Source organism: Giraffa tippelskirchi, chromosome 3, assembly GCF_054371585.1.
Source record: "Giraffa tippelskirchi isolate mGirTip1 chromosome 3, T2T-mGirTip1v1.2.pri, whole genome shotgun sequence".
NCBI classification, from domain to species: domain Eukaryota; kingdom Metazoa; phylum Chordata; class Mammalia; order Artiodactyla; family Giraffidae; genus Giraffa; species Giraffa tippelskirchi.
In genome coordinates this window covers 185,825,895-185,849,979 of record NC_137277.1, presented here as the reverse complement: position 1 = coordinate 185,849,979, position 24,085 = coordinate 185,825,895, and the positions used below count along the sequence as shown (strand labels likewise).

The 24,085-nt window shown below is 49.2% G+C and overlaps 1 protein-coding gene across 4 annotated transcripts in view; it reads right to left on the bottom strand.

Moving 5' to 3' along the window:
- ASAP3 (ArfGAP with SH3 domain, ankyrin repeat and PH domain 3) overlaps nucleotides 1-18,259 on the bottom strand; it is a 49,971-nt gene extending 31,712 nt beyond the window's left edge. For 2 of the 4 annotated variants that reach the window (XM_081574490.1, XM_081574491.1), the window contains exon 1: nucleotides 17,849-18,259. In XM_081574490.1, the coding sequence (XP_081430616.1) occupies nucleotides 17,849-17,977 (129 nt within the window). In that variant the 5' untranslated portion in view covers nucleotides 17,978-18,259. The remainder of the gene's footprint in view (nucleotides 1-17,848) is intronic. The other 2 variants (XM_081574492.1, XM_081574493.1) reach the window with 1 other exon arrangement.
- Between the last annotated feature and the right edge of the window lie 5,826 nt (nucleotides 18,260-24,085).

The following is a 24,085-nucleotide window of genomic DNA, read 5'->3' as shown; positions in this document are numbered from 1 at the left end:
CAGGAGGCATATGGGACCTCTCTATGCTTTCCACTCAGTTCTGCTGTGAGCCTAAAACTGCTCTAAAAGACAAAGAAAACAAATTAATAAAAGTTAAAAAAAAAAAAAGGAAGGAAGGGGTGTCCTCTGTCGTGTGTGTGAGGTGATCAGTCATGTCTGACTCTTTGTGACCCCTTGGAGTGTAGCCCGCCAGGCTCCTCTGTCCATGGGATTTCCCAGGCAAGAATACTGGAGCGGGTTGCCTTTTCCTATTCCAGGGGATCTTTCCGACCCAGGGATCGAACCCACGTCTTTTGCGTCTGCTGCATTGGCAGGTGGATTCTTTACCACCTGGGAAGCCCATTTTTAAGGAGGAAATTCTGATCATAGCCTGGGAATGGGATGGGATTTGGAGAAGGGCACGGAGGTTTTTAGAACTCCTGTAACGAGGCTACCATAGTATGATCAGTCACAAGCTGAGATTCTAGCCCCAGTCTCCTGAAAACTATCTCCCTGGGTGACAGCCACATCTCCCATAGGAGAAAGATAATATCATATGGGGAAAAAAATCCATTCTCCACTTAGCTCACAGAGTTACTGTGAGGCTTAGATGAGATCGCAGACATAACAGCATGTGCCAAGGCTTGAGGCATTCGGAAAATATGAGTATGATTTTTACTGTGGTTTGTTCTCTGCCTCTGTATGAGATCAGCCCTCATTCCTCATTCCTGTGACTGGATAGGTTAGGAAAAAACAAAAATTAGCCTCTGGACTCAAGGGGGTCTATTTAATCCCCAAGTCAGTGATGCTCAAAGTGGGGTCAGCAGCATCACATCACGTGAGAGCTTGTTAGAAATGCAAATTCTTCAGCTGAATCAGAAAATCTGGAGGTGGAGTCCAGCAATTTGCGTTTCAACAAGCCCTCCAGGTGATTCAGACACATGCTAAAGTTTGGGGATCACTGGTTTAATTCTACCCTTCAGAGATGCAGTAAATCATCATGGCTAAAATTATGAGGCTGGCTCCAAACTACCCATTTAGATAGTTGGAATGGAATTCTAGCTCCATTTAGATATTTGCTATGTGACCTCTCTATGCCTCAATTTCCCTATTTATGAAATGAGGATGATAATTGCTTTTACTACACAGGGTTATTGGGGAAATGAAATGAACACACATAGGTAAAATGCTTCAGTTCAGTTCAGTTCAGTCGTTCAGTCGTGTCTGACTCTTTGCGACCCCATGAATTGCAGCACGCCAGGCCTCTCTGTCTATCACCAACTCCCAGAGCCCCCAGTCTTACCCAGCATTAATGCTTAGAATACTATTATTTGATTGCTAATAATATTATCCATTTCAAAATGAAACTGAATTTGAGGATTTCTCAACTTTCCTTGAGCTAATTGAAGATACCTCCCCCCAACCCATAAGCCTGCTCAGCAAGATGTGGGAACCACAGTGGTGAGGGACCGCAGTGCAACCTCTGCCACTGGGCAGCCACAGAGTGCAAGGTGTTACACGTCCTGAGTGCCTGAGGAAGCGTTCTGGGCCAGGCTCTTACTTGTCCCTCTTCCAGCCACACTTTGAGGTAGGCATCACCATCTGCATTTTGTAGATGAAAATGCCAGGGGAAGGAGCATGTCCAGGTTTGTCCGGGTCACGTAACACTGCAGAGTGGCAGAGTCATAATTTAAACCCAGGTCTGGCCAAGTCCAGGACCAATGTTCTTTCATTACGAGTAAGCAGCCTCACAGAGACACGGCTCCTTTGATCCTGGAGCTGGATCCGCCTTTGAGCCTGAATCTCAGCTCAAGCATCTTTCCCATATCCCCTCAACATCCCCTCACACAGGAAGGGAGGAAGGAGCGACAGAGGGAGACCTGTCCAAAGCAAAGGAAGTTGACAGTAGTGGCTGGGCCCCCACTGCAAATACTCCAAGGGCTGTCCTGCTAGAGAGAAAACAGATTGGTTGAAGTTGGCCCTAAAGAGGATTCCCTGGACTGACAGGTAGAAGTTACGCAGAAACAGACATCAGCTCAAACAGAGAAAGACGTTCCTAGGGAAGAATAAGCGACCCTGGAAACAGTGAGTTTGAAGTATTCTGGGACTTCGGGTGGTAGAGTGTGGTTCAGATTTTGGATCAGCAGTGATGGCCATTTAGATTTCTCTCAAAGCTACGAGTTCACGCAAGAGTCTGGGCAGGGACTGGGCAAAGGTAGGCAAAACTCAGAGTACCGAGGACGTGTCTGAACTTAGAAAATCAACCGGAGTCCGTCGGGCAGCCTTGCCTGGCTGGGCTTGGACAAAGTCTGAATTCCAGTTGGTGATACAGCTCCATGTTGCCCCCCACCCCATCCCAGACATAAACACACACACACACACACACACACACACACACACACACACACACACACACACACACACACACACACACCCCACCACCACACCACACATATACACACACTGTGCTCTCCCTCACTATAGCAAAAGACCACAGATGGCAGCACTAGGGCCATGCCCACCTTCCCTGCTTGGAAGGGCCTTCTGCATGTCCCCTTCCTGGGTCGGGATTCATCAATAGGAGCCATTCTTCAGTCCTGTGGTTTCTCAGAACCAGCTGCGGTAACCATAGCGACCCAATCCAGGGGGCAGAGCTGCTAAAGCTAAGGCCTTGGGAGCTGCAGATTAAATTTCACCATTGGACATTCATTCCTTTGGACTATTATAATACAGGGCATAGGCACCTCTTTTGTGGGATTTCATGACCACTGGAGCCATGATTAACCCACCACAGTATTTTCCCCACTGACTGGCTTTGTTTCATCATTCTGTTAAGGCAGTTAGTTCTTCAGGGAGCCTCTACCTATCAAACTATAATTGGCCCAGGAGAGGAAAACCATTTTCTACCTCTGCTTTGGACCATGATGTTGTCCCTTGAGAGACTAAATCACAGAATATGGGAGATAATCTAACATTACCTCCTCATTTTACAGATTGCAAAACAAAAGCTCAGGTGAGTTTCTGGCCCCAGCTCCATTGGAAATGCAAACAAACTAAGGAAAGAATAAATCCAAAACTTGCACAGGGCTTTACAGTTTACAAAGCAATTTGACATCCACCCTTTAAGACTCACAACATCCCAATAAGGCAAGTATTGCTTTTATTCCCATCTGGCTGATGTCAGTGAGGCTCAGAGAGGTGAAGAAAGTGGCCTGAGCTCACACAGCCAGTAAGTGGCAGAGACCGACCTGGGACCCAAACTGGAGCCCGTGTGCCACAACGAGAGAGTCTAAGCAATGGAAGATCCCACCATGACCTGATTCAATTAAATAAATAAATAAATAATTTTTTTAATGGGAACGATAGTCACTCCTGCTTCAGCTACTTTCCCCTGGGATTTGGATCATAAAGACCGGCTAAGTTTGTAGCCCTTGCAAACGTGAGCTGTCCTGTTCGTATCATGCTCTAAGTTTGCTTTTGCTCACCCACCTGCCCAACCAGCAGATCCAGAGAAAGGCAGGGAGCCCCACAGGGCCCTTCATGGGTGGCCAGCAAGGAGGGGCAAGGGTGGGACTGGGAAGTATTCGCTCGCATCCCACCTCCAGGCAATCCCAGCTCAGTTCTACTCCCTGAACAGCATCTACTCTGGAGCCTCAAATTTGAAGGCTGCCCCTCTCTGCCCAGTGGGGCAGCAGAGGCAGGGGCTGGGGTAAGGTCCCCAACAGAGTCGCCGGTACACAGTAGGGGCTCGTCCACACATACTGAGTGTCCAGCTGTGCTCTGCCTGACCGTGCAAGTGCTGGGAGAGGAGACGGTCAGGCCAAACGTAGACAAGGATGTGCTCGGCCAAGGGCTGAGGTGGCCTGGGCGAGGCTGGAGCAGAAGAGATGCCTGTTGCGGGGAGTGGGGCACAGGAGCGTCCACCCCACCCTGGGATGAAGCAGTGCTTCACCAGAGCCTTGAAAAGATGAGGAGACACTGGTGGAGAAAAGCAGGATGGGGAAGACAACTCTAAGACAGGAGAGGGGACTTTCCTGGTGGCCCGGTGGCTAAGACTCTGGGCTCCGAGTGCAGGGGGCCTGGGGTTGATTCCTGGTCAGGGAACTAGATCCCACAGGCTACAACTAAAGATCTCGCATGCCGCAGTGAAGACTGAAGGTCCCCTGCGCCTCAAGGAAGACCCGGCACAGCCCAATTAATTCATTTTAAAAAAAAAAGAGGGGAGAGGCGCCTTGGCAAAGTCCCTGGGTAGAAGCGTCAGCACATTTGGGGAACAGCCTGGAGCTTATGTGGCAGGCACCTACCAGGCCGGGTGGGGAAGTGGCAAGTAGTGAGGCCTCAGGCTAAGCGGGATCCCGCATGACCCGCTGGGAGCCCATGTTCCTAGTGAGAAGCCAGGGGATGGTTTTACATCACTGCCACGTGCCTGGCTTCTTCTAGGGACGTGACAGACTCTGCATTATTTCATGCAATCCTGTCAACAACCCCAGAAACTTTTACAGATGAGGAACCTGAGCCCCGGGGAAGTTATGGCATTTGTCCAGCTCACATAGCTGGTAAGTGGTAGGACTGGACTCAAGCCCAGGGTATTGGGCTTCAGAATCCATGCGTTTAACCCAAACTTCTAGGTTTTAGCCCACGAGTGATGGGAAGGTCCTGCAAAGTTCTGAACAAGAGAAGAATGACCTGATAAATTCTCGTGGTAGATAGGACCTCCCTTGTGTTTCAGTGGTTAGGAGTCTGTGCTGCCACTGCAGAGGGCATGGGTTCAACCCCTGATCAGGAAACTAAGATCTTGCAAGCTGCACGACTCAGCCAAAACAAAAAAAAATTCTTGTAGTAGAAAGATTGACTCAGGGACACATCTGCAGACCCAGACCCAAGCGGGAGGAAAGGGGTGCAACCTTGAACCTCAGGCTTGACTGGGTTATGGGAGAGCACAGCCCGGCCCAAAGCAGATCACCAACAGGAAACACTTGGGTTCCAAGCTCCTGGGAGGATCTACTTACATGAATCCAGCCACCACCCCCACTTACTGAATGCTGGTTTATTTCTGTTACTTTGTTTATTCCTGTGAGGTAGTTAATATCCTCCCCATTTTACAGATGAGGAAACTGAGGCTGCGGGAAGCGAGGCAACTGGTTCAGAGTCATGTCTGTAGCGCCCTCTGCTCCAGAGCCTTCTCTCACTTGCACCCCTCTCTGAGCTCCACTCAGCTCTGTAAGGATGGCTGTGAAGATTATTAATAAATTAGGTCATGGTTTTTCTAACGGCGGATGTCAGGCATCTTTGAAAGCAATGCAGAAACATTTTGAGGGAAAGGAGGGGAGGCACTGAATTTTAGGCTCAATTCTGCCATCAGCCCCTCTGCACCCCTCTGAGCAAATTCCTTCCTCTGTCTGTGCCTCAGTTTCCCCACCTGTACAATCTCAAGCTGACAGACATGACCCTTCCTGGTCAAAGCTCCGGGAGTCAGAGCTGAGTTAAACATTTTCTGTAAGGCTTCCCCAAGCTCGGCCACCAGCAGGAGTGTGTGTGTGTGTGTGTGTGTGTGTGTGTGTGTGCGCGCGCTAAGTCGGCTTCGGCCATGTCTGACTCTTTGCGACCCCATGGACTGTATCTCGCCAGGGTCCTCTGTCCATGGGATTCTCCAGGCAAGAATACTGGAGTGGGTTGCCATGCCCTCCTCCAAGGGCATGGGATCTTCCCGACCCAGGGATTGAACCTGTGTCGTCTCCTTCATTGGCAGATGAGTTTTGTTTTGTTTTTTACCACTAGCGCCGCCTGGGAAGCCCCACCAGCAGGAGCAAATGTCTCCAAATGGTTTTCATCTGGATAAGCCCCCATCCCCAGCACCCGAGCATCCAGGCTGGGACAGTCAGGAGGAGGGGCTCCACTGCCAGTTCCAGGTCTGCCCGGGCCCCAGGCGTGACCTCGGGCAGTCAGTCTCCTTCCCTCCCTGGGCCGACTCCTTGTCTGGAACGAGGGGCTGGGCGGTGACGTGGAAGGCTCCCGCCAGCTCCAACATTTATTATTTCAGGGTCCCTCAGTCTCTCGCTGTTTTCCTTCCTGCGCCGCTGGAGCCCGTGGCTGGCCGTGTGCCCCCTCGGTCTGGCCCCTGAAGCTGTCTCCCCAGCCTGGGCACCTGGCCAGCCCTGCCAACTCAGCCTCACGAGCTGCCCCTTGCAGGGTGGTGGGTTGGGAAGCAGGGTTGTGGAGGGGGAGAGGGGTTGCAGGAAGGGAGCCGCACCCTCTGTGTGCACTGAGGCCTCCACAAACCCCAAGTTTCCTGGCTGGGATTTTCCTCGGGAGACTGCTCGGCAGAGATGAGCTAAGACAGCAAGAACTCTGCCCGAGGATCGCTGTAGATTCCCATCTGACCTCTGGCCCCGAGCCCTGAATTCCACCCAACCCTGAGGAGAATGCAGCCTGTCCCCGGGACACGGCAGCAGGGGGGGCCCAGGCCTCCCGTCCTCTGGGGTCTCTTGTGGGCCTGGGTGAATCCTTCCCTGCCCCCACCTGACAGTCACCACGAACCCCTGGAACCCTGGTCCTCCCCAGCTCTGCAGTCTCCTCAGTGTGTCTGGCTGTTTTCCAGCTGCTACACCTTTCGCCATGCTGCCTAGTAAACACTCCATCCTTCCCCACTCAGCTTACAGGTCATCGCCCCCCACCACAACAGAACTGACTTTAAGCCACCCCGGGCCCACCACGGGCTTCTATCAGAGCAATCGTGGCCCTTATTTACCATTTCTGACTCTCTACGGGCGCTGAAAACACTAAAAGGGCAAGGGTAAGAATTTGCCAGTGGCGGGGCTGGGGTAGGGGAAGCACTGGGGTTTGATCCTGGTCGGGGAAGTAAGATCCCACACGCCTGGAGCTACTAAGAATGCCACAACTAGAGTGCCTGTGTGCCGCAACTACTGAACAGGCGCTCTCGAGTCTGTGCTCTGCGATAAGAGAAGCCTATGTGCTGCAACAAAGACCCAGTGCCGCCAGAATTTTTTAAAAATTAATTAATTACAAGGGTGGGGGGCGTGGATGGGCTCGTTTGCCTTCATATCCACAGCACCCAGCACAGGGCCTGGCACATGAGCAGCAGTAAACCTTCGTGGAATGAATGAATGAGTAAATGAATGCTAGCAGGGCCCTATGGGAACAGAAAAGGCAACAGAGGTTAAGAATTCAGGACATCACACTGTTCTGAGGTCCAAATTCTAGTTCTAATACTCTTAGCTGTGTGACCTGGGGCAAGTGACTCAGTTTCTCTGAGCCTCCATGTCCCTATCTGTTCGATGGGATAAAAATAGCACTTATCTCATAAGGCTGAATGCCATCAGGCATTTAAGCACCTAGCCCAGTGTCAGGTACACAGAGAGGGCTGCATGATAGCCATCCTGTCTATCATGGAAGATAGCCAGGAAGAAGAAGCATGGAAGAAGATAGCAGACATCTCTGCATTCCCAGGGCCTGAGACACAACCCCAGGCTATCAGGGGAAAGACCTGGGGTGCTTAAAAAAATAAGGGAGCCAGAGCCTCACTTCAGACTTAACATCCTGTAAAGTCAGAGTCCCTGGGGGAGTGAGAGCTGTGGCACTCCCACGTGCTTTGAACTGCTGAGTCCAAATAACTGGCTTGGCCACTTACTGCTAGCCGAGTTGCCCAGTGTATCAAAAATAAATACAGGACACGCAGTTACATTAGAATTTAATATAATCAATCAATAATTCTTAGTGTAAGTATGCTGCAAATATTGCATGCACATCCTGTATGTGCTTTGGCAATTCTGCTTACTGGGCTATTTCATCTCTCTGTGCCTTTGATGGGGATTACAAGAGTTAATATGTACATGGGAAATGCTTATAACATTGCCTGGTGGGTATGGAAGAACCTTGAAACATTAAGCTAACTGAAAGAAGCCAGATACAAAAGTCCATATACTGTAGGATTCCACTGATGTGAAATGTTTGGAATAGGCAAATCCATAGAGACAGAAAGTTGCCAGAGGCTGGAGGGAGTCATAGTGGGGAGTGACTTCTAATGAGCACAGTATTTCTTTCTTGGCCTGATGGAAATGTTCTAGAATTAGACAGTGGCAATTATTGCACAACACTGTGAATAAAGACTGCTGAACAGTACATTTTAGAATGATTAAAATGGTGCATTTTGTGTCATATGAATTTTATCTCTATTAAAAAAAAAAAAAAAACTACCTAAAAGCAACCCAGGGGATTGTAATGTGCAGCCAGGACTGAGAATGGAGACGGCTCTCGACAAATGTTTGATGTGGAAAGAAATGGATGGGAGAGAGCAAAGGGCAGAGCTGAGGGGACAACCCATCTCATCCAGAATCAGGCTCAGCTACTCATTCCCGGACACCTGCAAGGTACACGAGATTTCTCATTTTGCTCTGGTGCCAGAACTACACAATTTTAGTGCTTACTCACGGTAATTACCTCATCCCTATTGCAATGATCTTCCCCTTTTCTCTGTGGTTACTAATCTACTTAACTATTCTATAAGCAGAGATACTTGTGTTTTCAGTAAAAGAGAATTTAAAAAAATTAAGTATCTGTTATGCGCCAGGTAGATGCTAGAGGCTTTATATGTAAGCCCCTCAAAAAAAAAACCCATAAGACAGTTATCATCACCCTGATTCGCAGATGGGGAAACTGAGGTTCAGACAATTCAAGTCATGTGCCTGAGGTCACATAACCCGTAAGAATTTAAACCCAAGTCTGCTTGACTTCAGTTACAGGACTCTCCTTCGATCTCAGCCACACCCCTTTAGGCTGCGGGCTCAGTCATCTTTCCATGGGCATGAGTTCTTCTCCCTCCCAGGTGGGTACCTTGTCATCTCTATGCCTTCAGAGACTACCGTTTCACCTTCGTACACAGCAGATGTTCAATAAATAGTGTTTAATGAGTACCAAACCTTAAGTGTGCACGCACAGCTCACCACAATAGTTTTCACTCTGACTGCTCATCAGAGTTGCCTGGGGAACTTCTGACTGTTCCCTTGCCCAAGTCTCAATGCTGAGAGATTTTGATTTGCATGTCTGGGTGGAGCCAACAGCATCTGAAGTTTTTGAAAGCTCAAAGTCAAAACCAAGCCCAGTTAGAAAACCTTTAGCAGGGACTTCTCTGGCAGTCCAGTGGTTAACACACTGTGTTTCCAAAGCAGGGGGTGTTTGTTTGATCCCCGCTTGGTGAACTAAGATCTCACATGCCATGCAGTGCAGCTAAAAAAATAAAATAATTAAAAAAAAAAGAAAACCTTTAGCAGCTGTTCCCAGCTTAGCCTCCTGTACCTTCATGGTGAGGCCCACTCCTAAAGTTCCCAGGACAAAGGGGGCCCAAGGCCCTGCCCCAGAGTCTGGGGAACTCACTGTGCCCCTGTGGGCTTCACTGCTGCATATACTCTGAGCCTATCAAAGGGATCTTCTAGCAAAGATATCTGAGGACTATACTACCAAATTGACTTTGCAGAAAGCATTTCCCTTCTACTCTGATCTAAAACTCCAGTTTCTGTCCCCAAACCTTCCTGTGTCACCTTGGTGGCCAGAAACAGCTGCATACCAAGCAAGGAAATTGGGCCCAAAGACTGAAATTTGGGGAGGCAAGGAGACTTTGTGAGACTGGGCTTGAGGCTGGCACTCCGGGAGGACCCTGTGTCCTTGTGTAGAGGCAGCCTGGAGTGGGAAGAGGCTGGGCTCAGACGGAGCCGGGTTCTAAGTCTGGCCTGGAAAACCCTCTTGGCCCAGGTCCCTGGTCAGCATCCCATGTCTCTACTTCCCTTCTCAGGAAAATTTCTCATCTGTCTCCCTCTCAAATTAGTCCAGGCCAGTGTGAAGGGGAAAACAGCACTGACCTTAAAATAGCACTTCAGGTTCTTAAGGTCACCAATGACCTCCAAGTTGCCAACATTAGGAGTCGTGGCTCTGTCATTTTCTTATTTGACCTCTGGACATCTGACAGAGCTGAGCATTGCTCCTTCATCGAAACATTCCTCCCCTGGTTTCTGAGGCACTGTACTCTCTTGATTTCTTTCCTTCCTCCCTGGCAGCTCCTCTATCTCCCTTATTAACTATTCTTCCCCATCCTAACCTGTCAGACCTGGAGCTCCCCAGAGCTTGAGCCCAGACTGTCTTCATTCTTCTCCCTGGGTGATCTTATCCACTCCCAATTCTTTAAGCACTAAATGCAATAAATGCATTAAATGCAATAAATGCATTATGTAGTTCATAGACCACCTACATGAGCATCTCCTTGGGGTGCTGGTTAAGATGCAGATTCCCAGACATTCTCCTGCAGGCTGGTGAACCTGCCAAGGACATTTCTCATTTCTGCCAGGCTGGTATCTGAACCTCTTTCCTACACCTGGGAAATTACTTGCTACGCAAGCCTCAGCAGAGCTTGCCTTCTACAAAAGTTGCCAAGACCAAATTCATGATTTCCAGACTCCCTTGAAGCTAGGGTACAGGTATGTAGGATCTAGGGTACAGGACTGTAGGCCAACCAGAGGCACTCAATGCAGACTTTGGATCAGGAACAGAGAGAGTGGAAGATCATTCTGATACTGATGGCAAAATTGGACAGCAAGGAGATCAAACCAGTCAGTCCGAAAGGAAGTCAACCCTGAATATTCATTGGAAGGACTGATGCTGAAGCTGAAGCTCCAATACTCTGACCACCTGATGTGAAGAGCCAGTTCATTGGGAAAGACCCTGATGCTGAGAAAGATTGAGGGCAGGAGGAGAAGGGGGTGACAGAGGATGAGATGGTTGGATGGCATCACTGACTCAATGGCCATGAGTTTGAGCAAACTCCAGGAGACAGTGAAGGACAGGGAAGCCTCGCATACCGCAGTCCATGGGGTCTCAAAGAGTCTGACACAACTGAGCGACTGAATAACAACAGCAGCAGTGAAGGTACCCAGTCCCCAAGGGACAGAGGTGGTACAAACTGCGGCATTTAATGCATGTCAGCAGTGTCCTCGCCAAACTGGCTCAGTAGAGTGGCTTGGCTGAGATCCCGTCTGCTGCCTTGCCCCAGTTCTCCAGCTTCCCAGAAATCCTGTGAACTACTGAATATTCCCTTTCAGTGAACTCCTTTTCAGTTTAAATCAGCTCAGGTTGGTTTCTGTTACTTGCAATGAGAAGGCTAAGTAAGAAACAGCTATTCAATAGGACTCTCTGGGAATGATGCCAGGTGATGCTTACACAGATCCAAGTTTGAAACCCATTATCTCAATGCTGTGTGTGTATGTTAGTCAGTCATGTCCAATTCTTTGCGACCCCATGGACGATAGCCCACCAGGCTCCTTTGTCTATGGAATTTTTCAGGCAAGGATACTGGAGTGGGTTGCCATTTTCTTCTCCAGGGGATCTTCCCGACTCAGGGATTGAGCCCAGGTCTCCTGCATTGCGGGTGGATGCTTTACCATCTGAGCTACTAGGGAAGCTCATCTCAATGCTGACAACTCTCAAATGTGTATCTCCTGCCTAGTCCTTTGAGCTTCAAATGAATATATCTAAATGTCTTCTTGACTTCTCCACTTGAATGTTTCAAAAACCTATAAGATGTAAAAACAGAATTCTTGACTACCCTCCAAACCTGTTCCTGTCTCAGATTTCTCTTCCTAGGAAGGGGCAATGGCATTTTTCTGTTAGGAATTTGGGAACCATTCTTGACCACTCCCCACATGCATTCCATCAACAAATCCTGCTGTCACTACTTATGAAATCCTTCTAGAATCTGCCCACTTCTCCACCAACCACAGCCCCAACCATTTCTCCCCATAACCACCATTGTCTCTTCCATGAACAACTGCCAAGAGCCTCCCTGGGTCTTCTCCTGCCTCTTCCAGTCTAGTCTCCACGCAGCAGCTGATAACGATCTTTCTACAATATAAGTTGAGGGGGACTTCCCTGGTGGTCCAGTGGCTAAGACTCCTTGCTCCCAATGCAGGGGGACCCTTGTTCAATCCCTGGTCAGGGAACTAGATCCCACGTGCAGCAACTAAGAGTTCGAATGCTGCAACTAAGACCCAGGACACCCAAATAAATAAATATTAAAAGAAGCAAATATTAAAAAGAAATAAATAAAAAGTATGTATTGGGTCATGTTGCTTGCCTGCAAAATAAATAAAATCCAGACTTGCCACCAGGGCCTACAAACTTGAAGATCATCTGGCCCTTGCTTCCCAAATTCATCCAGGATGGCTCTTCCATTTTCCAGGCTATGCTTCTGTTCCTCTGGCCTTCTTTCACTGTCATAAACACTTTAGGTTCTTTACTAACTCAGATGTTCCCTAAGGTGTTCCCTCCAACTGGAGCACCCTCACACCATTATTCCCTATCACTGCTTCTTTTCCGGTTTCTTCTTTTCATTATTTTTATTCCACTGATATTGTCTGAGCTCCTACTATGGTGCTATGGCCAACACTAGGGATCCAATGGTGAGAGAGGCTCTTTTCTCATGAAAGTCAAAATCTAGTGAGAAATCAGATTTTAATAAAGTAATTATGCAAATAAATGTAAAATGTATCTAGGATGTATGCTGCCAAAGACAGCGACACAGTGCTGTTAGGGAGAACAGAGCCAGAGTAAAGGTGGAAAGACAAGTTAGGAAGCCAGTGCAGCATTCCAGGGGAGAGGAGACAGTGATGTGGACCAGGGTCGCGATGTAGAGAAGCAGACAGAGATGCTTAGAAGTTAACACCGATGACCTTTAATGATGAAGGACATGGAGCTTCTGCCTTGTGTAACAGAAGAGAGGGAAGGACCTTTCTCCGAAAAAGGAAAACTGGAAGGGCTAGCCTGGGGCAGAAGTTGTGATGTGGCTTTGGATGCACTGACCAAGTGAAAGTGAAACAGCCATGTGAGCAGCTGGACATGAGGGTCTGGGCTAAAGGTACACATATGTGAGTCATCTGAAGACAGAAGACTGAACCCATGGGTATGGATGAGATTGCCTGCAGAGATGAGGACCCAGAACCAAACCTCAGGGCAGGCCTAGACAGGGAGGATGAGCCTCCATGACATTTATTACATGTGCAATTACTGACCCATTTACTGCCCATCTTCCTCAGAAGACTATAACCTCAGTAAAGCAGAGACTGTGTCTCTTTTAATGAGCAATGTGTCTACCCAGGGTCTAATGTGGGGCCTGGCATGGAGCAGTTTCCATGCATGATGTTGGCCACTGTGTCCCTCAGCAGGGACAGCCTCATCCAATCCTTAGACAACATGACTGGTCCATTTGTCTCTACTGTCCAGCAAAAAGCCCAAATGCCTAAATGACACTCAAGACCCTCATGCTGCATGCCTCAGCTCTTCCATATTTTTAATTGTACTACCACTGAGTTTTCCAAACTGGGGTTCCTCTTCACCTGGATACCCAGAGGCACAAAACAGAATGAACACAGCTCATCTCCCAGGAGCCTAGATTGTGCCAAATGAATTGCCATGGACATGCAGGGGTGTGGCTGGGGACTTTCCAGGTCCTGCTCCTCTTCTCTGAGAAGTGTCTCCTCCCACAGTGTAGGCCTCTATGGCTGCGTTTCCCTGCCTGAGTCTATCCCTTCATGACCTCTGCTGATGAAACCAGGGGTGGAGACCCAGCTTCTGGAACCAGTCCAGAAGGTCAGTGGGCTGGGCCACCAACCTACCAGGAACTTGCAAGTGGGACACAAGACTGGCTTGGTTGCCTTTAGAAGCTGGACCAGTGAGGTCACGAGAAGATGGGGGCTAAAGATGCCTGGCCTCCCAGAAGACTGTGTGATGCCCTTGGGGGCCTGGGTGATGATGAGTGAGCAAAAGCACTGCTCAGAGGTGCAGAAAAAAAACAGAGGCAAGTGGCAGTGGGAATGATGAAGCAGCTGCTTTTGTTCCTGATGACTTTTCAGCCTCAAGTGGGGCCTTGGTGAGGCCTGGGTGAGGTCTACTGGTCTTCAGCACCACAAAGCACCTCTAATTCCTTAAAACAAGTTTCCCTTCAACATAAACTTGAGAGGGTTTCTGTTTCTTGCAAACAAAAAAAATCTCTAAGATTACATAATTTTTACCATTTTTTTTAAAACAAAAATGTTATCATTTGGGTAAAACGAGTATCAACACATGACAAAGCAGAATGTAGAATTCACAAGAATACTGAGAATTAAGAATGAAATCCTTTCTAAAATAAGATTCAAAAACGCTAAAGTTACAAAGGAAAAGATTAATTTGACTCCAAGGAAACTTAAAACTATGCATTATAAGACACGATACTGATTTAGGTAAACATCCCTCTTCACCACCACCCCTTCACTGAGAACACATTTTCTCTGAGAACAGATACTGGGAAGCATGCACATTTACATAGCAGTTACCTCTGGGGAGAGGACAGGAATCATAAGACATGGTCACAGGTGACTGTAGCCTTTTCTGTTGTCTTTAAATTTTTTAAATAAAAATCAGTATGTCTTTTGTTCAATGAAAACTTCATTAAATTTCCAAAAACATACACAACACACAAGTGTATTTGTGGTAGACAGATTCATCCAAGACCCACTGTAAGTTCAAGACACATGACATAGCATAAAGTCTCAGCATTGTCACAGTGAGACTTAGTGGCTCACTACAAGTCATAGTGGCTTACTTGGTTCCTGAATATGCTTTCTTCCCATCTGTCTCCATATTCATTCACTTGTCCTCTCCACTTAGTAGAGTTCTTCCATCCTTCAAAACTCATCTGGAAGTGTCACCTCCTCCAGGAAGCTCTCCCTGACTACATCGGTCTCTCTTCCTGTCTTGCTCCACTGGTCTCTTATGGCACTAACCATATCTTTCTCTGTGTACTCTGGATAGACTCCTGGGGTTCCACTTACCAGTCAGCAAACCTGAGCAGCATCTTTATGTTCTTGGTGCCTAGCAAACAAATAGCATGGAGAACTGACACAGAACAAGCCTTAAAGTCAGACAGATCCACTATGTGACACAAGGCAACTGCCTTAATCTCCCTGGGTCCATTTTCACCTGTATTACTGTGAATATCAATGTAACAACAGCCCAGGACAGGAAGAAGGTGGTTGATAAAATGATTATCTGTCTTAATATTCCCTTATATTTGAACAGTTTTAAATTAAAAACAAAAACCTTTACCAACCCAGAGAGGTAAGCAAGGAAGGATTATTAGACCCATCTTAAGGGTAAATAACTGAGGTTCAGAGAAATTACATAGGGACTTTAGAAGGAAAGTGAATAGGACCAAGGGTTAGAACATTTGGGTGGAAATGCTGATTCTTCCACTCCCCAGCTATGGGTGCTTAGACAAGTCTATAGTACTCTCTGGATATCAGTTTCCCCATCTTTTTTTTTTAGATTTATTATTTTTTTATCTTAATTTATTTATTTTTTAATTGAAGGATAATTGCTTTACAGAATTTTGTTGTTTTCTGTCAAACATTGACAAGAATCAGCCATAGGTATACATGTATCCCCTCCCCATCTTAAATGGGAGTTCCTAGGTGATCTTGACCTTCAAGCGCTCTCAGCATTGATATTCTAGTTTCCTGTAACCTACCCAGGACCCTTCTTAGCAGGACAGCAAAAAAAGACTGCAAGTCCCAGGGCAGAGCCCTTAGTTACTCCCAGGAAAACAGCTGCAGGACTTGCTTTGAGAATTGGTTAAATTTTGATTAAGCCAAATGGAGCTTCAAGCCTGGGGGTCAGTCATGCCCAGAACTGAGACCGGGGGAATGCCAGCATCAAACTGCATGTAAATATAAACACAAACGCAAAGCCAAACAGGAAACCTCAGGAAAGTCCAAAGGTCCGAGTCTAACTTTTGAGGCACTGACATGCCGAAGAGAAAAGCTGAATTTGGGTGTCAGAAAACTTTCTGTTGCAAAAATGAACCCTTGCGTGCACCAAACTAAAGTCTCGAAGGCAAAGATTTGGGTTTTGTCAGGCCCACACTGGAGCCAAGGCGGAGTCCTGATAGGAGCCTGTGGTGGCCTCCAGATCCATTCTGAGGACTCCCTCCCCCAGGCACACACAAGTGCTTACCCACACGGAGCTGGGCAAGGCCAGATGCACGGGCATAAATGGGCATTTCTGTCCCTGGAGAAAGGTTCATAGTACAGCCCTTTCTCCAGATCCTGCTCTGATTTAACATTTTAATGAACAACCCCAGGAGGAGTATGAACTGTGAAGGCCCTAAGGATGCTGATCGCACTGACCTCTTCCAGGTCACAAAATTAAGACAATCCTCTGGAGGCTCTCTCTCCTCAGGAGGAGGTTCTGGGCAGTTTCCCTGTAAGCCTCCAGTAAAATACATCCTACATTCACAGGTGGTAGGTTCCAAGCTACTCGTTCTGCTCAAGGAAAGAAGCCAAAGGTCATTGCTGCTTCAAACAGATACTGCCCCTCCCCCACTATATGCAAAGCATTAGGCTAGGCTGGGGACAACAGAGGATGAGACGGTTGGATGGCATCACCGACTCAATGGACATGAGTTTGATTAAGCTCTGGGAGTTGGTGATGGACAGGGAAGCCTGGCGTGCTGCAGTCCAAGGGGTCGTAAAGAGTCAGACATGACTGAGTGACTGAACTGAACTGAGCTGTGAGAGACATGAGGACAAAAAGAGACCCAGCCCCGTCTAAAGAGTTCTGTCAATTAACCCTATAATCATTCCATTAATCAAAATGCATGCGTCACCTATGTGGCCTCATATAATACCATAGTCCTGTGAGGCAAACATTACTATCCCCATTTTACAGATGCCAAAAGTGGGGACACAAACAGATTAGGTCATGTGCCCAAGCTCACACAGCTGGCAAGCTGCAGAGCCAGAATTTGAACACAGGTCCACCGCCTCCCCCAAAGAGGATCATCTTTCCACAGCCCTCTATCATCACGACTCTAGGATGGGGGCTCAGACCGCAGGGGAGAGGAGGAGGAGGAGAGATTCCCCAAGACATTGGCCCAGAGTATGAGGAACCACTAATCTTTGTATCTGCTACACAGTAGGTGCTCAATATTCTCAGGGTGAAGGATGGAAGGTGAGAGCCACTTCTGAGGTCCAAAACGCCACCTAAATTCAGGGCATCTTCTGAAAGGGAGCTGCAAAAACACATTATTCTCCTTTGGCCCAAAGCCTCAGGGTGTCTACCCTAGAATATTCCGGCAGAGGAGGCCCAGGAAAGTGCGGTGGGTCTGGAGAAAAGGAACGAACTCCTCTGAGCAGGGGAATGGGGTGGGGCAGCCTGCAAAGGCCAAAGAAAAGGCCTGGGAAGGCAGTGCTGGAAAAGACAAAGAGGAGAGGGGAGGGGAGAGGAGACTGTAAACTCCTGAACAGCCTGGCCAAGGTGAACCCCGGCTCCTGGCTCCTTCTCCGCATTCATTCCACAACACCAGCCAAATCTCAGAACCAGCAGTCGGAGCTGGGGGCCCTCTCTCTTCCCAGGGAGAAGTTTCGTTAAGGACTGTGGCGGAAAGGTCGGCTTCCCAGAAAGGGTGTGACTTAGGGGACGAACTTGTGGGGCTCCAAAGATGAAAACCCAAACAGATGCAGTGAGGCGCTGAGCAAACCCGCAAGCGACCGGGCGGCAGGTCATCAAGAACATTGGGGGTATGTCCCTCGACCTGGGAAGTCTGTCGTCGAGGTGACTGCGAGGCCCCCCAAATGGTTCCTCGCCCCCCGCCCCAGGCACTCGACGGCGAGGACGCAGATGCTAGCGATGCACTCGGTTCTCAAAGATTTAGGGAAGGGACAGGTTTCTGGGGCGCGGTAAGGACCATCACTGCTCGGGTCACGCCTGTGAAAGTCAAGGAAAGAGGCGCTGCCGGGATCCCAGACCCCTCCCATCTCGGCTCCCCTCTCACCTCCTCCCGCGCCAGGGCTGCCCCCCGGCACCGGGGCATCTTGGCGGCGAAGGCGGCAGCCCCGGCCGGGGAGCTGAGGTCCTCTGCCGTGACGGCCAAGAACTCGGCGACGCTGAGCTGCTCGGGCATGTCGGGCGCGAGGTGTGGGCGCCGGGGCTGCCAGAATGGGGTCCGGGGGGCGCTTGCTGCACTGCGCGGGGCCGACCTCTCCGCCAGCCGCGAGCTCCGTCCGGGACTCGGCGCGCCCCGCCCCCTCCGTGCCGCCCGGCCCCCTTCGCGTCCCGGGAGCCTGGACTTTTCCCACTCGCCCGCTTCTCAGCCCCGCCCACGGCCTTTCAGCCTCTCTCAGCACCTTAGCCCGGACCGCCAGTCCCCAGCCCTCTCCGGGCTCCTAGGCCCCGCCCCTTGCTCACTGCCCCGCCCCCGGCCCATCGGCCCCGCCCCTGACCTCCCGGCTCCTGAGGACCCCGCCCCTGGCTCACTGCCCCGCCCCAGCCCATCGGCCCCGCCCTCTGGTCTCCCGGCTCCCGAGAGCTTAGACCCTGGCTCACTGCCCCGCCCCCGGCCCATCGGCCCCGCCCCCTGGCCTCCCGGGTCCTGAGAACCCCGCCCCTGGCTCACTGCCCCGCCCCGGGCCCATCGGCCCCGCCCCCTGGCCTCCCGGGTCCTGAGAACCCCGCCCCTGGCTCACTGCCCCGCCCCCGGCCCATCGGCCCCGCCCCTGACCTCCCGGGTCCTGAGAACCCCGCCCCTGGCTCACTGCCCCGCCCTGGGCCCATCGGCCCCGCCCTCTGGCTTCCCGGCTCCCGAGAGCTTAGACCCTGGCTCACTGCCCCGCCCCCGGCCCATCGGCCCCGCCCCCTGGCCTCGGGGCTCCAGAGAACCCCGCCCCGGGCTGACGTCCCCGCCCTTGGCCCCTCAGAGAGCTCCGCGTCCCCTCCCCCTCCCTCTCTGCCGGGTCCTTCGGCCTCCCTTAAAGCTCCTCCGCCCGGCCTCGCTCTCGGCTCGTCTAGGGCTCCGCTCCTTTGTCGGGGTCCTGGGCCGCTGAACTTACCCTCCCTCCCAAAGCCCGGGGCCCCATCTCCGCACCCCTCCTGAATGCACCCTGTGCCTTCCTCTCCTGTCCGTTGGTTCCCAGCCCTCACTATCTCACCCTTCAGCCTTATCCCCACCCCGTCCATCATCTCTCTCTCGAGCCCGGGATCGGAGGGCTCTCGGTGCCCTGCCTCCGCCCCGGATCGCCCCCACCCCTCCCTTGCCCCGCACACCAGGCTCTGTGCCTCTGCTCGTCCAGGACCGCCCACCCCCCCCCTTGGCTCCGTCCCTAACCGTTGACCGTGCCTCCGGGGTCTGTGTGTCTTGGTGACCTAGCTAGCTGTGATTTAAGGAAAAATATGTCCCTTCTTGGAACCTCAGTTTCGTTCTCTGCAGAATGGGAAGTCTAATGCCACTTGGTTGTAATTTGGGGAGAAGGGAACCTCACACGTGCGTGTACCCAATAGGCGCTCAGGAACTGGTTCCCCACCACCCCTTACCCAGCCCTCTCACCCACACCTTCATTATTTCTGGGCTCAGTCTCCTGCCTTTCACCGACTCACCATCCTGACCAGGCTCAAGACTGCCACTCCTTCGCACCCACTAACTTCTGCCTCTTGGGAAAGAACGTATATATTTGGGTGGATAAGGGATGGTGTTCAGGATAAAAATCCACTTAGGTTTAGTTCTGGAGCATGAGGTCCTCTAGAAAATATCAGGAAGCACTGCGCTGAAGAACACTGGCTTTGGAGTCAGATAGATCTCAGTTCCCATCCTGGTACTGCTGTGGACCAAGCTGTATACAGCTGAGTAAATTGCTTGCTTCTCTAAGCTTGAAATTTTCCCTCTTTGAAATGACCTAATGGTATTTCACCCCACTACCTTATTGAGAGGGATTATATAGCTAGCCAGTAGTTGCAGCACATGGGCTCAGTAGTTGTGGTGCATGAGCTTCGTTGCTCCTCAGTGCATGGAATCCTTCCGGATCAGGGATCAAACCTGTGTCCCCTGCACTGACAGGCAGATCCCCATCCACTGGGCCACCAGGGAAGTCCCTCTGGATGTATCTTAGAGGCCCTTGCTCTTCTCACTCTAACCAGGCTTCCTGGGCACCTTCATGGCACCCCAACAGCTCTCCTTACACCATTAATGTTGATGTCTTTTATATTCATTTCCTCTGTAACAAATTCCCACAAATCTGATGGCTTAAAACAACATCTATTTATTCTCTTATAGTCCTGAAGGTCAGAAGTCTGAAGTGAGGTTCATTGGACTGAAATCAAGGTATCGGGGGGCCACACTCCCTCCAAAGGCTCTAGAGGAGAATCTGTTTCCTCATCTTTTCCTGCTTCTAGAACTGCATTCCTTGCATTCTTTGGCCTATGGCAAAGTTCACATCTTAAAGGCCATCTTGCTCTGTGTCATATTACCCTCTTTTCTGTGGTTAAATTTCCCTTGATGTCCACCTTATAAGCAAGTTTATGATTACATTCTTGGCCCACCCAGATGATCTAGGATAACCTCCCCGTCTCAAGATCTTAAATTAATCACATCTGCAAAATTCCTTTTGCCATAGACAATAACAGGTTCCAGGGATTAGGACCTGGGTATCTTTGGGGGCCATTACTGAGCCTATCACATCTTGTAAAACTCTTTCTCCAGCCTGGAACCTTCTCTGGCTTAAGATCTATGTATATAACCATTCACAGGATGGTTTCATGTGACTATCTCACAGACAGTCTATGTGTTCAAAACTGAACTGGCCAACTTGTACCTCACTCCTTCTCTGTCCCCATCTTGGTGGAAGGCACCACCGTGCCCCCTGGAGACCATACTCCCCATCTCCTTCCACCGGCCTTCACTCAATCATTATCACTACTTCCTGAATGTGTCACAAACATGGCCACCTTCTCCATCTCCTGGCCAACCCTAGTCCAGGCCATACCACCTCTCATCTCCTCACCAGTCTCTCTGCCCCTAGCCTTGAATATCTGGTCAGCTGCTCCCCTCCTTAGAATTCTCCAATGACCCCCATTGCTCTCTGTATGAAAGACAAACTTCTTCATGGCTACCTGGTCCTATATGATCTCTTGCTCCTGCCATTTACAGCATTACCTCTCACCTCTCCTTGCCTGCCATGAACTGAAAAGAAAGTAGAAAGTGAAGTCACTCAGTCGTGTCCGACTCTTTGCGACCCCATGGACTATAGCCTGTCAGACACCTCCATCGATGGGATTTTCCAGGCAAGAATACTGGAGTGGGTTGCCATTTCCTTCTCCAGGGGATCTTCCTGACCCAGGGATCGAACCCGGGCGCGGTAAGGACTGCAGTGCAGTCCCGCACTGCAGGCAGACTCTTTACCATCTGAGCCACCAGGGAGGCCCAGCTCTCTCATTATTCTTCCCATAACATACCCTAACCTCCTTTCAGCTGCTCAGATAAGATGTCAATTCCTCCAGGAAGCCTTCCCTAATGTTCTTCCTGGGACTCCCACTGGACTCAGTACCCTTGGCCCCAGCACTTCTCACTGAAGGCTGTAGTCACCTATTTGCTGGTCTGGGTCTCTGGCCCACTTATTTATTGAGCACTTACTATGTGCTCTGGTTTCCCTGGTGGCTCAGATGGTAAAGAGTCTGCCTGCAGTGCGGGAGACCCGGGTTCTATCCCTGGGTCGGGAAGATCCCCTGTCGAAGGAAATGGCAACCCACTGGAAAATCCCATGGATGGAGGAGCCTGGCAGGCTACAGTCCATGGGGTCACAAAGAGTCAGACACGACTGAGCGACTTCACTTTCTACTTTCTTTCTACTATGTACTATGTACAGAGGCAAGGGCTTTCTACTATCTACTATGTACAGAGGCAAGGGCTATACAAGCAATACCTCACTCAATACCTACAACAACCCAAGGAGGTGGGGAACATTATTCTTCCTGTCTCTGTGTTAGAGACGGAAAAAACCAAGGCTTAGAGGGGTTGTTAATTTGTGTAAAGTCAGAATGAATGACCCACTTATTTTGGCTTCCCTCGTGGCTCAGAGGGTAAAGCGTCTGCCTGCAATGCGGGAGACCTGGGTTCGATCCCTGGGTCAAGGGTCGAAGGAAATGGCAACCCCACTCCAGTACTCTTGCCTGGAAAATTCTGTAGACGGAGGAGCCTGGTAGGCTACAGTCCATGGGATTGCAAAAAGGCGAACATGACTGAGCAACTTCACTCTCAGAATGAATGAATAATGTAACCAAGACTGCAACCCAGGTCTGCATGACTCCAGAGCTTTTGCTTTAGTTTTATTATTAATCACCAAACTATGCTACCTAACTAGAAAATATTGCCTCTTATAAATTAGGTAGATATACGTGTTCCATATATTCTCTCCTATAATTAAAACATGACATCCACCAGAGGCAGAATACGATCATAATACCTTGCAGGCTAACAAATTCCTCACTATTTTGTAAAGCAACCTCTTCAGTGTCAAATCCTCTACCAGACACTCAAACCAAGAGACACATACTTTGAGGGTGGGTCACTTTCTGAAGTACAAGTTTTATTTATTTCAAGACTTTCAGGAGAAAATGGATAATAAATAATAAATAAATTACAGTATTATTTGGAAATAAGATAAACCCAGAGCAATATCAGGGTAGGTTAAAAACTTTGTTTTGTTTTGGCCACACTGCACTGCATGAGGGATCTGAGTTCCCTGACCAGGGGTCGAACGTGGGCCCCAGCAGTGAGAGCACTGAGTTCTAACCACTGGGCTGCCAGGGGACTTTTCAGGAATTTTCAAAGGAAACATGTGCCTTCAAGGAAATTTCTGGTTGCTTCTAGTTATTTCCGCAGACCACCCTACATAAACATTCACTTTACTAAGTCTATTTCAAGAGAAGAGGTTGAGACACACTACTTATAAAATCACTGTTTCTAGGTCCCTGGACCAGCCTGTGTAAATTCACCTCCCTGGAACTCCCTCGTTCACTCAGTAAACATTTATCAAGCAGTTCTAGGTGTACTCTTGAGTGAAAAATGAGGAGTGAGAAGGCTTTGGATACAAAGATGGGCGAGATACGGAGCGATTCTCAGGGAACTTGTACTTTAATGAGATGTTATGGGAATTAGGAATGGGGAAGGGAAAACAGTCCTTTGGTGTCTGGCTCAGGGAAGCTGGGGAGGCTTCAGAGAAGAAGGGCACCTGATCTGAGCCCTGAAGGATTTGAAGGAGTTGGGACAGAATGAGCAAACACAGGAAAGAAAATACAGAAAAGCCCATTCCCATCAGCGTGGGCACATGCTGCAATACCTCCCATAAGAAAACAGTTCCTCTTGGATTCTGACTTCTCCCTCTAGCTACTGCCCCATTTCTCTGTTCCTCTTTGCAACCAAACTCATTGAAAAGTCACCACCATATTCACAGTAAGTATCCAATTCCTTTATTCCTATATTTTTCTTTTCAATAAAATAATATTTTGTTTTTATTTAAATATTATGTGGACAAGTCAATTACACTGAAGTTTTCCCTAAGTGTCTAGGTTTGGGGTAATCTTTAGATGTTTGCTATCATATCATGCTTTCGAACTGCGATGTTGGAGGACACTCTTGAGAGTCCCTTGGAAGCAAGGAGATCAAACTAGCCAATCTGAAAGGAAATCAACCCTGAATATTCATTGGAAGGACTGATGCTGAAGCTGAAGCTCCAATACTTTGGCCACCTGTTTCAAAGAGCCGACTCACTGGAAAAGACCCTGATATTGGGAAAGACTGAGGGCAAGAGGAGAAGGGGGCGACAGAGGATGAGATGGCTGGATGGCATCATCGACTCAATGGACATGAATTTGTGCAAACTCTGGGAGATAGTGAAGGACAGGGAAGCCTGGCATGCTGCAGTCCATGGGGTGGCAAGAGTCAGACACGACTGAAAACAACACGACTGAAAAACAACAATCATATCATGCCCAAGATTATATTTATATTGGATTTATATAGAGGAGAAAAATGTAAGAATTCCAGTGTTTGATGTCCCTAATGCAAAACTCTTTTAGATTTGTAACTTTTTAAACAGAACTTCTTAAGATAGCTTCTCTTTATCTATACCACCAGTAGTATAGAATCAGGAGTAATTGAGCCCAGCCTCACTGGGTTACTGTGCTTGATTTTGGGTCATGGGCAAATTGCCATCTGTCAGGATGAGAATCTAGCATGTTGCTG